A 15,480-nucleotide genomic window follows, 5' to 3' on the forward strand; every position below is an offset into this window, starting at 1 on the left:
CTCTTTTTGACAACCTTTCCCAACTCCTAATTACCTTCATGAGCAAAGAAGTACCAAGAAGGAAGCAAAAAGCAAAGATACTAAATAGTCACAGACTGGATCAGCAGCTTCCTAGATATCCACAATTAGCTGCAGAAGAAAAAAAGGTCTTCTTCCAGCCTCCTGTGCATGAGCTGCTCCACAGAGGGAGAGCAAGAAACAAGGACCAAACCCAGTGCAAAGCCAAGCAGGATCCAGACACAACATTCAGAGTTAAACCAATGGGGTATCTCCTTCAGAAAAACTTCCCAAAGTTCCTTTGCAACCTGATAAAGTTTTATGGAGACTGTTTGTCTTAGTTAAGGTTTCCATTGCTGTGAAGAGACACCATGACCAAGGCAACTATTATAAGGGCAACATTTAACTGGGGCTGGCTTATAGGTTCAGAGGTTCAGTCCATTATCATCAAGGCAAGAGCATGGCTGCATCCAGGCAGGCATGGTGTAGGAGGAGCTGAGAGTTCTTCATCTTGTTCTGAAAGCAGCTAGGAAAGGACTGCCTCTTTCACGCATCTAGGAGGAGGGTCTCAAAACCCACCCCCACAGTGATGCACTTCTTCCCACAAGCCACACCTACTCAAATAAGGCCACACCACCTCATGAACTGAAATAGCGTGAGGCACTCTGGAGTTGTGGCCAGCCTATTCAGCCTCCAGAAATATAAACCAGGATAGCCCTCTTGTCCATTCAGGTTACCCAATCTCCTGCACTTTGTTAAGATGTTTGGGGACTTGGTTTAAAATCAGTAACTTAGCATACTCATGTCCATGATGGTGACGGTTTTAATAAAACTGAAATCAAAACTGAACTCAATTTCAAAAGGAATTGAAAGGAACACGGGTCTGTGTTTCCCCTCCACTTTCAAAATGCTATTTTCTCTCCATCATTGTTTAAGAGATGGGGAACCCCAAAGCAGATGATGATGAAGAAGCCACTGTAGCCATAGTCGATGACTCAGAGGGCAGATTGCTTTGTTCCTGAGGTTCTGTGGATGAGGTAGATCTAGTGCATATGGACTTACTATGGTCTAAAAGGTTGTTGTTCCTCAAAATTCCTAAATTAAAACTTAATGCTTCCGGGTAATAATTCTGCATACCTTTAATCCCAGAGGCAGTGGCTGGCCCCTGAAGCTTTGAGTTGCAGGCCAGCCTGATATGCAGAGTGAGTTGCAGGCCAGCCAAGGCTACATAGTAACATCCTGTCTCAAAGGAAACAATCCACAAAGCAGGAATGTTTGGAGATGGGGCATCTGGGAGGTGATAAGGGCATGGGTGCAGATCCTCATGAATGGAATTAGAACCCTAATTTTTAAAAACTGGGATGTATTAGAACCCTAATAAAAGAGGCCTGAGAGAGAAATTTTTCATCATGCTAACAGATTGACCCTCCACCAGCCTTAAAAAGAAAGATTTAAATGTGTCAACTTTGCCTCTGAAAACTGTTTTTGCTATACAGTCACCAGTTTGCAAGGACAGAAGTCCAAGGAGTGGATCTTTTTATAGTTAATGATATATTTTAAAAGACCTTTCTCTTCCTATCAGAAAAGATGCTATTCAAACTTTGAAAAGCAGTCGGTACCTTTGGGAAGAAGAAAAACCTCCTTGCTCCTCTTGAGAAGGCATAGCAAAGCACAACACTAAAATTACCCATCTGAAGCTGAGCATGGTGGCTCATGGCTGTCCTCGAAGCACTCAGGAAGCTGAGCTTCAAGAGCATCTCAAGTTCAAAGACAGCCTAGACTGCATAGTGAGTGCCAGGCCAACCTAAAGTACAGAGTAGGGCTCTGTCTCAAAACAAGAAAATATTAAGTGACAATTCCATTCTGCTGATCTGTTTTTAGATTAGAAGCTACAAGGCTCTGTTTCTTTGGCATGGCAGAGTCTGGGTGGCTTTCCACCAAGAGTCATACCTCAAACGATTTAAGAATTTTATTTACATAGGACTAAGATGTATCTCAGAGGAAAGAGTATCTGCCTAGCACGTGAGGCCTTGGGCTAAATCCCCAGTAGTGCCAAAAGAAAAAACAAAACAAAACAAAACAAAACAAAAAAAAAACAGAAAACAAAAAAGCCACAAACAATTCAGTGGGTACAAGCAGGCAACCCCAGGGGTCATGCAGAAAGGCAGGCATGTATACGCCTGTAATCTCAGCCCTGAGGGTCAGAGGATGGAGAATGTGGGGAGAAGGGCTGCTCACTGGCCAGCCAATCTACCAGTCAGTACGTGTGAGGTTCAGTGAGAGAGAGATCCTATCGCAGAGACTAAGGTAAAGAGTGATAGATGACATCCGGTATTGACCTTTGGCCTTCATGAGCATACCTGCACATACATGGCACACACTCATGTTTACAACACATATGTGCAAAGAATTTAAAAATGAAAAAGCATTTTGCGTATGTTCCACTATTACAGACTACGGGTGGGTACATTGTTTTCCACTCAAGTCTCGGTTCTCAGGAAAGATTGAGCTCAAGCAGACAAAGGGAAGGTTTGAAACTATGTGTGTTCTCCCCTGCTTCATTGTTGCACACAGAGAGCATCAGTGGGAAGAGGAAACAGAGTCGCTGACCAGGAAACAACCTCTCTACCAGAAAGCAGCCATTTAGGTCAACAACACTTCAGGCACATTTACTTATACAAACAAGAAATTCCAGTTCCCCAAAACTTAAGACGTCGCTGCGTATACCATTAAACAGTTCTCCTTCCTTCTTTTTGATGTTGAACATGATAGAAATAAATGTGCTTTTAAAACAGTCTTCAAAAATAAATAAATAAAAGGCTGAGAAATGTTTAAAAAGTTAAAGAAACATTAACAAGTGCCTTTTCCAAGAAGTGTTGGTAGTTTTCAGCTGCTAGAATATTTTATACAGGAACTATCCTGTTATTTTTTCAAACAAGTTTACCAGAAAGACATTTATATGGTGTATTCGAACACTCGGGGCACAGAAAACACAATTCTATTTGGTCCTTATTTCAACGTTACCTTTACACCATCTGCTCCTGGATTTTCAGCAAAAATGTTCTTGGTGGCTGTAAATCTTCATCTTCGCTAACAGTTTCTAAAGCTTCTGAAGGCATTGTGCTGCGGTAAGCACAAAGTGAGAGGCACGGCCGACACAGGAGAGCCGGTGTTTTATTACATTCCTGCCCCAGATCATTGTTTCTAGGAGGTTACACATACATTTTTAATCCTTCTTCTGATCTTGAGCAATGTAAAGAGGACCACGCCTGACCTAGTTCATAACGGTGATAACCTTATTGTGCAAGAGAAATTGGTTATTCTATATTACATTTTAAGTCAGTGCTTATTATGACAAAGCATAATTTATGCCCTTCTCTTTATACGTGAATGTTGGAATCTCCTTCAAGGTCTAGAACAGTTACTTTTCCTTAAGTTCAAGGCTCCAGGCAACATACAGATGAACAATTTTTTTTCATATTATGACAGTTCCACTATGATATAATGCCACAGAATTGTACCATCTCAGTAACTCAAAGTGAGCTTTAATACATCCTGTTTCACATTAATTTATGTCAGTGCAAGTGAGTTAGAAAAAGAATGATCTAAATCTTGAACCCCCAGGATAAATTAATTCAAGCTAAACAAAATATGATTATTCCAAAAATCATATGACTGGTTCATCTAAGAAAGATTCCACACATCTTATATCGACTTTACTCCAAGTAAGCCTATGTTGGAAATCCAAATTAAGACAGAAAAAAAAATTGAGTATGTAAAGAACGAGACACTGTGGTTTTATGTCAGAGTAGTAGAGTATGTTGAAGCTAAATAATTCATCCTTACCCGAGTTTCTGGGCAAACTCAATCCATAGGCATTCAACAGCTTGCCCATAGGCCACGGATCTGACAATCAGTCTTCAGTTAAAACTCATTAAGTGAATTAAAAACAAATGTAAGACAGATCATGTTAATTTGGTTAGAAAACCCAAATGTCGTTAAATGTGTAACGGTCATGGAAACCTTGGGACCCTAGAGGACTCTGAACAGAGGAGGTACAAGTGACATCTCTTCAGAGCCAAGGGAGGAACCTGAAGTTTCCAGAACTGACACAGCAAAAAGATCCCTTTAATCACATTCCTCCTATTGTGTTCTCTTAGATACACATTTTAATTTGCCTGACGAGAAAGGAGAGCTAAAGGTATTCCGAGAGTGCCTGTGGCGTTGACATGGAAAAGCAAATTTTAAATGACAACCTCCCACTTTGCTTAGCAGATTGCCTCATGATGCAAATGCAAAAATCAATTGCTTAATGGTGTAGACAGAATTTTTTTTCTCTTTAGCCACTTTGTGACTCTGCAAATTTGTGGCTGCAACTAATTGTAAATGCAGATCTATGACTGGAGTTCTTTCCCAATGCCGACTTATTGTCAAAGCACAAAACACTATGACCTGGGAAGCCAGGTGCTTAATTTCAGAGTGGACTTTTTTTTTTTGGTGGTGGTTAGGTTTGTTTGTTTGTTTGTTTGTTTGTTTGTTGTGATAGGGTCTCTCTGTGAATCCCTGGTTGTCTTGGAACTTGCTCTGTAGACTAGGCTAACCCTAAATTCAGAGATCTGTCTACTTCAGCTTCCTGGCTAGGATTACAGTGTGCACCACCACTGCCCAACCAGAGTAGAGTTTTGATGCTGGGTTTCTTAACAATTTGAGTAATATAACTTCTTCAAGATGGATACTAAAGTAAAAAGGAGACCCAACATGTATAAACCTCAAACCTAACAGGCCTACCCTTCACTCAGAACAGTTGGAGAAGGGCATTCCCTCGCCCCAAGCAGGCACCTCCATGTGCTGATTCGGGTCTATAGTCTTTACTTCCTATGCTATGAGGTTCTTTAGAGCCTCATCATTGTAGCCTGCCCTCACTAAAGGAAGGAGAAATAAGAAATATGGAAGATCCACAGGCTCCAGCCAAGACTGGAGACGTACATATCACTCCCTCTAACAGTCGCAGAATTGGGTCACAGAGCCACACCTAAACCAAAGCTGCCTATCACAATGGAAAACGATGAGAAGACTTGTCCTTGGCCTGAAATCAACCTCTGCCTCGGGCAAGTCGACCAATTTCCTCATGCCTTGGGACTCTTTTCCTTATAAGCAGTGACAATTCTGTATATAGTGTCTATATTGGGAGCTTATTAACATACATAACTGTGGACCATCTTGATGTCAGTCTGTCAACTGACTGCGTTGCTATTATTTAGGACAATGCTGTGATACTGCTGGCAGACTTATGCTGGATTAAATGGCAGTAAAAAGCACAAAAGTTTCTACCAAAGAATATTATCAAAAGCACTATGTGAAGTGTAATTTTGCCTGGAAATCAGTGGATCAAGTAAATGGCGTTCTAATGTTGTCCTATCTTCTTTTTGTCTTTCCCATGCCCCCAGCCTTACCCTGTGTGTGTGTGTGTGTGTGTGTGTGTTCATGTTGTGAGGCATGCACATAGTGTCAAAGTCAGTGGTCAACTTGGGATATACCTCTTCAAGTGCCACACGCCTTGTGTTCTCCGATGTTTTGTTTCAGTACAGAGTAGTCTCAGCTAGACACACTCAAGAATGTGTGTGGGTCTCTCAAAGGAGGGTCACCCCCACTTTGTTTTTTGTAACAGGATCTCTTGCTGGCCTGGAGCTCACCTAGACAGAGCCAGCTCGCCCCAGGGATCTGCCTGTCTCTGCCTCCCTGTAACTGGGGCTGAGTGTAAGCCACGAGACTCAGGGTTTTTAACTCAGTTCTGGAAGGGAGCTCAGGTCCTCGTGCTTGGAAGACATACACTTTACTGATTGAGCTGTCTCCCCGGTACCAAAACATGTATTTCCACTCCAAAACCAGCAGCCTAGACCAGTTCACATATCAGAACTCTAATTCTTAGCTTTAACGCTTAGCACCTTTAAAAAAATGCTTGAATGCAGTAGCACGGTACCTGCAGTTCCAACTGCTTTAGAAACTAAGGCGGAAAGAACACAATCAGCCCAAGCAACACGGGAAACCCAATATCCAAAAGCAAAACACTTTTATAAAATACTTTAAAATACAAAAACGTGACACCTTAAAAGGATATGAAATAATTACCCTTAAGTATCCTGTAAGGACTAAACCGTGACCCTCACAACCCTTAGATAATGATCACACAGATGGAATGAAGACAGACACCAGTGAGGAGCTGAACAGGGGTAACACGTTTCACTCACACGGAGGTGGTGTAACTCAAGAGCGAGCCTCACAGCATGGCAGCAAGACACATGATCTACCTGGACACCAGAGCCAAAAGACACTAGTCCCAACTCAGCAAATGACTCGTGAGGTGACCTTGGGAAAGCTAGCTTTCAATTCTCTTCTCAAAAAATGAAAACAGAAATAAACAGATACTTTGAGGAAAAAAAAGTATCTGTTTAAAAACTTTAAGTAGGGGAACTGGGGTGAGACAAATAAAGGGAAAAGGAAACAAAAGCCCATGTAGGGAAAGTTGCTGTATTGAAAGGGGGCTGAGCGGCTATGCTGGGTTACACTAGAAATAGCACGTTGGCTTTTAGAAAGCATGCAAGCCAAGAATAAAAATATGTTAATACAAGTATATCAGGCATCAAGATAAGCAAATAGTTTGCTGGAGCTAAAGTTACCGTCTCATCTCTTAAATTTTTATTATCACAGATAGGTAATGAACGTTCCTGGGTGTGGTGAAGACCTTCACCTTTGCTCCCAGCACTGAGAAGACAGAACTAGGAGGAATAAAAATTGACAGCTACCTATGAAAAAACTCTGCTAATTAAGGCCAGTCTCTACCATTGATGGGATAGCCTTCTGGGGCTCAGCACATAACGGGAGACTCCCCTCATTAGCGGGGCTTCTCCTTCTCTGACCTTGTCTGGGGAATTCTAAGCCCATACATATGCCTCTACCTGAGGAATGTCACATAGCCTCAATTAGATTACGGGATCAATTTCCTTTCTCCAGTTAAGAACCTGTTCAGCCGGCACCTGAGATTCCTGAAATGCTTCCCCTGTGAGGCATTCTAGATACTCTAAGGCCCCAGCCAATGACCTTTGCCTATCCTTGATGTTCCTATCCTGTCCCCAAAACTTTATAAGCCTTGAATCTCGCTATGTTGGTCTGGCTACTGAATGCTGCTCCTGGCATGGCCATTCACTGTATGTACTCATAAGGTTTCAGAATCTTCCTGCCCCACCCCACCTCATCCCACCCCCACCCTGATCCCTTAGCCCTTGTGGACTGAATAAGCAGACAATCCACAAAGGCAGGGAGACCCACAGAAACCCTAGACTATATAGCAAGCCAACTTGAACTCCATATAGAGACTTGCTTCAAAGGAGAGGGTGGAGATGCCTAGAAGTGTGGCTCAGTGCTTGCCAAACAAGCATAAAGATCTGAGTTCAATCCCTAGAACCCACATAAAAAAGACAGGCATGGGAGCATGCCTATAACCCCAGTGTTAAGGATGGGGATAGAGGAGAATTCCTGAGGTTCACTGGCCATCCAGCCTAGCCAAATTTGTGGGGGGGTCATGGTTGACTGAGAGACCCTGTCTCAAGAAATAGAGGGAGCAACTGGAGAAGATATCTGACTTCTACTTCTGGGTCCCACATGCACACGCATGCACATCCACTTGCCACATACATGAACATACATGGGGGGAGGGCACACAGAGAGAAAGACAGTAAGAGAGAAGAGACAGAGATAGAGTCAGGGGACAGGTAACAGGTGGAGGGAGGGAGGAAAGGCGAGCACATGGTCCCATGAGCAGGCACGTCAAATGGAACAGTGCCTCCCAGGCCTTGGCCAGGCTTCTGAAGTTTACAGTGGGAAACTGAGAACGCTATAACTCATTAACAAAGTTACACCGATGTCAGCTTTGGAACTGGAGGACAGCTCTCTACTTGTTTGATCTGTACTCCAGCATCCTTTGCATAAGACCCTATCATTTACCTTATGCAGACCAGTCTGGCCTCAAACGCACAGTAAATCTGCCTGTCTCTGGCCCCAAAATGCTGGCATTAAAGGTGTGTGCCACTACACACGGCCTTGTCTCAGAATTCTTAGTGGCTAGAACTACCGTTGCTGCCTGTCACTACACCCAGCTTGACCCCATCATTTTAAATGGCAGTGTCTTAATTTCATTTCCCGTTGCTGTGACAAAATGTCTTGACAATTAAAACTAAACACCAGCAGGCAAGTTTCATATTTTACCACAAAGCAGCTCAGCATCATGGAGGGGTAGGATTGACTGCCTTTCTTAGAGTTTTTATTTTTATTTTTTAATTATTGCAGCCGCGTATGGAGACTCAAGCCTGTAATCTCATCATTCAGGAGGCTGAGGCAAGAGGATCACAAGTTTGAAATCAATCTGATACATATAATAAGCTCAAGACCAGACTAATCACAAAATAATAACAGTAATAAAAACCTACGTTCATGCCAAGCAGTGGTGGCACACGCCTTTAATCCCAGCACTTTGGAGGCAGAGGCAGGTGGATTTCTGAGTTCGAGGCCAGCCTGGTCTACAGAGTGAGTTCAAGGACAGCCAGGGCTATACAGAGAAACCCTGTCACGAAAAAAAACAAAAACAAAGACCTACTTTCATAAGGATCTACATTCTAACTCAAGAACTCATATAAAAATGTCAAGTATGGGCTGGAGAAATGGCTCAGTGGTTGAGAGCACTAACTGCTCTTCCTAAGGTCCTGAGTTCAAATCCCAGCAACCACATGGTGGCTCACAACCACCTGTAATGGGATCTGATGCCCTCTTCTGGTGTGTCTGAAGATAGCTACAGTGGACTTTACATATAACAATAAATAAATCTTAAAAAAAAAAATGTCAAGTGTAAGCTAGAGAGATGGCTCACTGGTTAAGAGCACTGACTGCTCTTCCAGAAGTCCTGAGTTCAATTCCCAGCAACTACATGGTGGCTCACAACCATCTATAGTGGGATCCGATGCCCTCTTCTGGTGTGTCTGAAGACAGCAACAGTGTATTCATATGCATTAAATGAATAAATAAGCATTTTTTAAAATTAGGTGTGGTGGTAGATTTATAGTCCTAGTTCTGGAGAGGCATATATAGGATGTCCTGGGGTTCACCCACCAGCCAGCCCAGCCTAATTGGTGAGTTGCAGGCTAGCTTGGGCTATTCAATAAGATCTTGCCTTGCTAACAAAGCCGTGTGCTCTATTTCTCAAGTCTAGCCTTACTTAACCCAAAATAGTGTATTAAAAGGTGTTACATTAGCTTTTCCTGGAGACTTGATCATCATTACTCCCTGTGGGTACAAACAAGAGACTAAAAAATGGTGGTTCCCCGGCCCCCAGGTCTGACTTCCTTACTGACAGGTGTGTGGATGAAGGATTATCTGCAACAGCTTGGGCTCCTGCCAGGCCTTGAAGGTAGGCTCCTGACCACTTACGAGTCCTCCCTTCCCTCCAAGGAAGTGGGTTAGTGGACCCAGCCCTGTGAGGGTCTCATCACTACTCACAGCCACTCTGGTTTTAGGACAGCAACAATTCAACAGTGCATGGGATGAACAGCCCACAACAAAAGGAAATATCTTGGATTATTTTATTATGTAGAAAAATCTACATAAGAAAAAAAAGCTAAAGGCAGTATCATATCAGGTGTCTCTGAATTCAGTACCTAATTTAAAATACTATATTAAGGGCTAGAGAGATTGCTCAACTGTTAACAACACTTGCTCTTTTATAGGGTCCTAGACCTCGGCAGGTCCCCAGACCTTCACACAACCAACTCCATGATGGAAATATCAGTCAGGCTGTGAAACTCAGCACACAAGCAGCACCATCTGTTGCAGGTTATTTGAGCACACTGTGAACCCTACGATTGTGCTATTTACTGGGAAAACCTGTTTTTAGTTGTGGTGTGGCTCAGCCTTAGCACACACCTTTAATCCAAGAGCTTTCTGCTTCAATACTGTAAACGGGATTAAGTAAAGTCAACCATAGGTCAAGAGTTGGAGCAAGCAAACGGTTGACAAAAAGTGAACACAGGGTTATTAAGAAATAAACATTAAGAAGGAGTCAGGAGGATGGATAGAGAGACCAGCAGGAAGTAGAAGGGAGGGGCATTCCATTTGAAGGTTTTTAGAGATATGAGAGAGGGGATTTGTTCTGGATGTCAGCTGAAGAAGAAAGTCAGCTGGGTGCTTTCTCTGCCTTTCTGAGCTAGCAGGCTTTCACCCTAGCAGTTTGGCTCCTGAGTCTTCACTGGTAAAATCAATCGATTGAGATTTTGTTCAAAACAGCTATCTGCCAAAACTAAAACAAAGGCCTAACCCCATCAAAGTCCATAAAGTTCTGGGAAAGTCTGAAACTGTACTAACCTTGCTTTTTAGCTCCTATAGTTCTATCTGGCTAACTGCTCTTCTTAACTGAAGAATAACAACCCAGAACATGGTTTTTGTACTTAAAAGTTGACCCTGAGAAAGGCTCAGGATCCCAAGCACCCAGTGTAGTTGCCATCCAGCTAATAAAGATTGGTTTTTATTGGCTTAAATCCATGTCTGAGCAGTCTTCTCTGACGAGTAACCCCAGCACTCAGGTCCAGAGGCTTACAAATGCCTATAAGTTAAGGTCCAAAATGCCCAACACTCTCTTCTGGTCTCTGCGGGCATCCCTGCACACTTATGTCAGCATAAACTTATACCAACACATGCACACATAAATAAAAATGTAAATAACCTATGGAATTAGCATACAGAGGGAAATTGAAGGTAAAGAAAGTAATGGGCTCCTACCCTCTACCACTGGGTAAAAGGTAGCCTGGATGTGAAGCAAAAGATCCCAGAGACTCTAATACCAGAATACGACTGACTAGTGTGGAACTGTGAGCCACTCACCTCTTCCCCTCCGGGCTGAATTAAAGCATCAGTTAAATGCTAGGTTCCCACCTCACCACCGAGTCACGATGCAAATCTCAGCCCTTGCTTTACTTTCCCGAGGAACACCTACTCATCCAAAGCACCAGTTCAGACCTCAGCAACTCCTTGAAGCCTGCCTACCCGAAGCCAACCTCAGAAGTCGGCTCGAGACACCCCAAGGCCATCATGTTCTTAGCACAGAGATGAATGTGCCCCAGAGGGACAGAGAGCATGGATAATGAACAAAGACAGGAGAGAGGGGAAGAGGACGAAGGGGAAGGAAACAAAGAGGAGGGGAGGAAGGGAATGAGAGATATTTGGGGAGGAGGGAATAAAGGACTGCCTCTGGATGTCGAGGCAGAAGTGGCCCACAGGCAAACGGCAGTTAATAAAGGTAAAAGGGGAAACCCCACAGTAGGATGTGTTTAATTTTAATTGGGCACATTAATTAGGTGAACTAAAGGGGGCTTTTGATTGCTGGACTTCAATACTTTTATAGCTGGACTTTGGTAGTCGGCCTCAGGAGAAAGAAGTGGCTAAATTAGGGACTAGACCTTGGTGGCTAGTGTTAGGAATAAAATCTAACAGTTTTTAGCAAGGCAGAGGGAAAAGGGGAGAAGAGCAAGGTCTGCCAGAACCTTGCCTGCCATGCTGGAACTGGTAGTGAGGTTCCTTCACTACCTTTCCTGGCTCAGATGGCAATAAGGACGCCACCCTCTGGAATTCAAAGAGAGACATCTATCATGGGGCTGTTTGCTTGCGTTTAGTTTCTCCTAGAGCCAAAAGAGTTGGAAGCTCGGAGCTGGCAACCACTCAATAAGATCAGTGAGTGTGTACAGAAGTGAAGGGTGAATAACCGATAGGCGGCTGTTCCAGCTTTTGTAGTTGCTTCACACGCGGTTCTGTCAAGAATGTAAAGTTTGCCCTTCCATTAGTATGTAAAACCACAAGCAACACAAATATGTGGGGGTACTTTGAGAAAATGTAAAGTTTATCCTTTCAAAAATGTTCATTTGTGCTGAGATGTCTTCAATAAAGAGAAACGATGGTTTTTAAAGCAACTCAATGAAAACAGCCTGAGCACTTTGCTTTACCTCTTAGTACTTCCTGATCCCTTAAAATGCCCAATAAATGTTTTCTTTTTAAAAGAGATCTACTTACTATTTTAAATAATAGACGTCTCTATAGAACAATAGAAATATTTATCTGGGACCCAGATGAGGAAAAAGACGAGCAAAAGAGGGTAGGCCAAGTCTATTGTAGTTCCAGGCAGGCTAGTTTGGCTGCTTTGAAACATTTCTTTCAAAAGTTACCAAACTGTTAAGAGTGAAGGTGCACTCTGAGGTCAGAAGTGACGGACAGCTCCCCTTCCTCATTTGGACTGAGTTTTCTTTTTTCTTTTTTTAAAGATTTATTTATTTTATGTATATGAGTACACTGTAGCTGTACAGATGGTTGTGAGCCACCATGTGGTTGCTGGGATTTGAACTCAGGACCTTTCGGAAGAGCAGTCAGTGCTCTTAAACGCTGAGCCATCTCTCCAGCCAGGTCTGAGTTTTCTAAATGGTACGTGGAGACCTCATGTCCTCAGCAGCAAGCATTTCGATTCTGCGCCGGAACCCGAGTTAGGGACTGCGCTGGGGTGCAGCCTCCCCGGCAGGAGTCAGGTTCATTCAGGGAACCGGTTCACACCCCGCCAGGTGAGAGAGGTCTCCGGACTATCAGCTCACGGCTCCACCGCGCAGGCGCGGGGGCCTGTCTCTTCCGGCAGACGCGGCCCGAAGAAAATCGGAACCAGGGCTCCTGGCGCACAGGAGCAGCGGATGAGATTAGCTGAAGTACCACGCTCGGCAAGGCTGGGCCGGTAGGCGGAAGTGGAGGGCTGACTGAGCTGGGGGAACTTTGCCTGGATGGCACTTTCCTGTTCCACAGTCCGCCCCCGCCGGAGGGGCTCGGCTCTGAGATCCAAGATGGAGTTGTTGAGTCGAGCTGAGCAAGAGATGAGTCTGGCGGCCTTGAAACAACACGACCCCTATATCACCAGCATCGCAGACCTCACGGGCCAGGTCGCCCTGTACACTTTCTGCCCCAAAGCCAACCAGTGGGTGAGTGAGGCCCGGCCGGGGACAAGGCCAGCCTGGCCGCTGCCGCCTCTTAAAGGGACCGCGCAGACAGCTGAGGATTGGGGGTGGGGGAGAGAAGCAGGAGCCCAGGACCGCAAAGGCGAGGCCGGGACCTCTCCCAAAACCGGGTCCGGAGCCAAAGAGGTGACCGGGGCACGCGGAATTGAAAGAATGTAGCGGAAGGAGTAGACCAGAGACAGAGCAGGGAAATCGGATGGAGGAGAGAAACGAGGCAGGATCAGTCTTTTTGGGTCGGTTCTCGGGGCTTGAGGTTGCATTGGTAAAATATGAGACAAGTTAATTTTAACAAGTGAGTGAAAGCCTGTGTTTGAAGACTTTGAGGACTCTTAGATACATGTACTTGATGGAAGAGTCCGCTCCTCTTTCCCTGCCGACCTAAATGTGATGGTTTGGATTTGAAGCTTTAAAAATCAGCTTCAGGAGTTAGACCAGCTTTAGTCGAACTACTCTGTATCTCTGGAATTTGAGGAAAATTTTCAAGGCTACTTCAGTAAGAACTGGATTCCTTGGAGACGTTTGCAAGAAAAAGAGACCAGTGCTAGGACCTTTGATGGCTCCCTTCTTTTGGGATTGTGTGAGTGGCATAGAGTTGCAGAAGTTACTTTGTCTACTCGCAGATTCTAGTTAACCTCAACTCGAAGCACCTGTGTACACGGCCCCTTTTCTTGTGCTCCGTTTTTCCTCATTCACTCATTGGGCTATACAGAGGTTCGGTTTTAGAACATTAAAGCTCAACACCTGCGCTGAAAACCCGAGTTAACGCTGTTGCAGCAAAAGAAAGAATACTAATGTTCGATTTTCTTGTTTATTTCTTGTAGTACAGGAACTCAAACCCAAGACCCCCTGATAGCAGGCAGGCACTGTTCCTCTACCACTGGGCTATATACCCACCCCGAGTTACAATTTCTTAGTCACATTTTCAGTTGTTTATTTTAAAACCCTACCAAATTTGCCTAAGGCAGAGAATGGTTTCTATCCATGATTCTTAACAAAGTTCTGAAAATAATAAATTGTGTTTGGTAACCGCAAAATGTGTAACTTGTGAAAATATTCCTAAATCCTCCAGAAATGAAACAAAGGATCTTATAAGAAAATTTCCCAAGGGTAGGGATTTAGCTCAATGGTGCACAGCTGTGCATCATGAGCCCCAGGCTCTGAGTTCAACCCTGGTATCAGGGTTGAAGAAAGTTCTATTCTTTTTCTATAAACTTCCATAGACTGCTTAAGTTTGTTTTGTTTTTTTATTTTGGTTTGGTTTTTCTTTTTTTAAGTTGCAGTACACAATACCTTGACTGTAAATATTAAGATACCTAATTGAAAGGTTTTTGTGTTTACAAAGATAAAACTGGGGCTGGAGAAGTGGCTCAGTAGTAGCTACGAGCATTTGCTGCTCTTCCTGAGGACCTGGCTCAGTTTTCCAGCATCCCCATGCTGGTTTATATCCATCTGTAACTCTAGTCCAAAGAGATCCAATGCCCTCTGCTGTCCTCTGTAAGCTCCACACACACATATGTTACAAAGACATATGTATGCTGACAAAACATTCCTGCACCTTTTTTAATTGAAAAAAAAAACTTAATACATAAAAATAATAAGTAAAGCTAAGTGTGTGTGTGTGTGTGTGTGTGTGTGTGTATGTATGTATGTGTGTGTTTTCCTTTAGCTGTTCCTTACTGGTGGAAATAGACATAGGCTACAGATGAAGACATATTGTTGGATTAGACATTGCATACACTTATATAAACACAGGGTTGAATGGGTACACAATTTGTTTAGAGTTTTAAAAAGTGGCATGGGTTGGGGATTTAGCTCAGTGGTAGAGCGCTTGCCTAGCAAGCCCAAGGCCCTGGGTTCGGTCCTCAGCTCCGGAAAAAGGAAAATAAATAAATAAATAAATAAAAAGTGGCTTGCTTTACCTGCTCAAAAGTGATTAATTTGGAGACTAAAGAGACAGCTCAGCGGATGAAGTGCTTGCCTCCCAAGCATGAGAGCCTGAGGCATTCACATAGAAAGCTGGGCATAGTGCTTGCACTTACAATCCCACACTGGGATATGGAGCCACTTAGGATCCAACACTGGAGCCCGCTGACCAGCAAGTGTAGCTTAATTGTCCATCTTCTGGCCAGTGAGACCCCCGACTGGAAGGAATGACACCTGAGAGTGACCACTAACCTCTACACAGTTATACACGAGCGCCGGCATGCATTCCCGAGAGCACATACACAGCTGATTCCACCGTAAATAAGACAAGTTGGCCTGAAAGTGTGTCTGCTTCAGCTGAGACCATTTGGCATTGGATTATTTGTGGAAAACTAACAGAGTTATTGTCTGTTACAGGAGAAGACTGATATAGAAGGGACGTTATTTGTATACCGAAGGTAAGTTTCTTAAGGGT

At 43.7% G+C, this 15,480-nt stretch overlaps 2 protein-coding genes across 4 annotated transcripts in view; one reads left to right on the top strand and one right to left on the bottom strand.

The window, feature by feature from the left end:
- Cacna1d (calcium channel, voltage-dependent, L type, alpha 1D subunit) overlaps positions 1–15,480 on the bottom strand; it is a 451,216-nt gene that overhangs the window by 426,830 nt on the left and 8,906 nt on the right. The window lies entirely within an intron of this gene.
- Dcp1a (decapping mRNA 1A) overlaps positions 12,716–15,480 on the top strand; it is a 47,571-nt gene continuing 44,806 nt past the window's right edge. For 2 of the 3 annotated variants that reach the window (XM_006519655.4, XM_006519656.3), the window contains exons 1-2: positions 12,716–13,046; positions 15,423–15,463. In XM_006519655.4, coding sequence (XP_006519718.1) covers positions 12,852–13,046; positions 15,423–15,463 — 236 coding nt within the window. In that variant the 5' untranslated portion in view covers positions 12,716–12,851. The remainder of the gene's footprint in view (positions 13,047–15,422; positions 15,464–15,480) is intronic. The other variant, NM_133761.3, reaches the window with a different exon arrangement.

Source organism: Mus musculus, chromosome 14 (genome assembly GCF_000001635.26).
Source record: "Mus musculus strain C57BL/6J chromosome 14, GRCm38.p6 C57BL/6J".
Classification (NCBI taxonomy): Eukaryota; Metazoa; Chordata; class Mammalia; order Rodentia; family Muridae; genus Mus; species Mus musculus.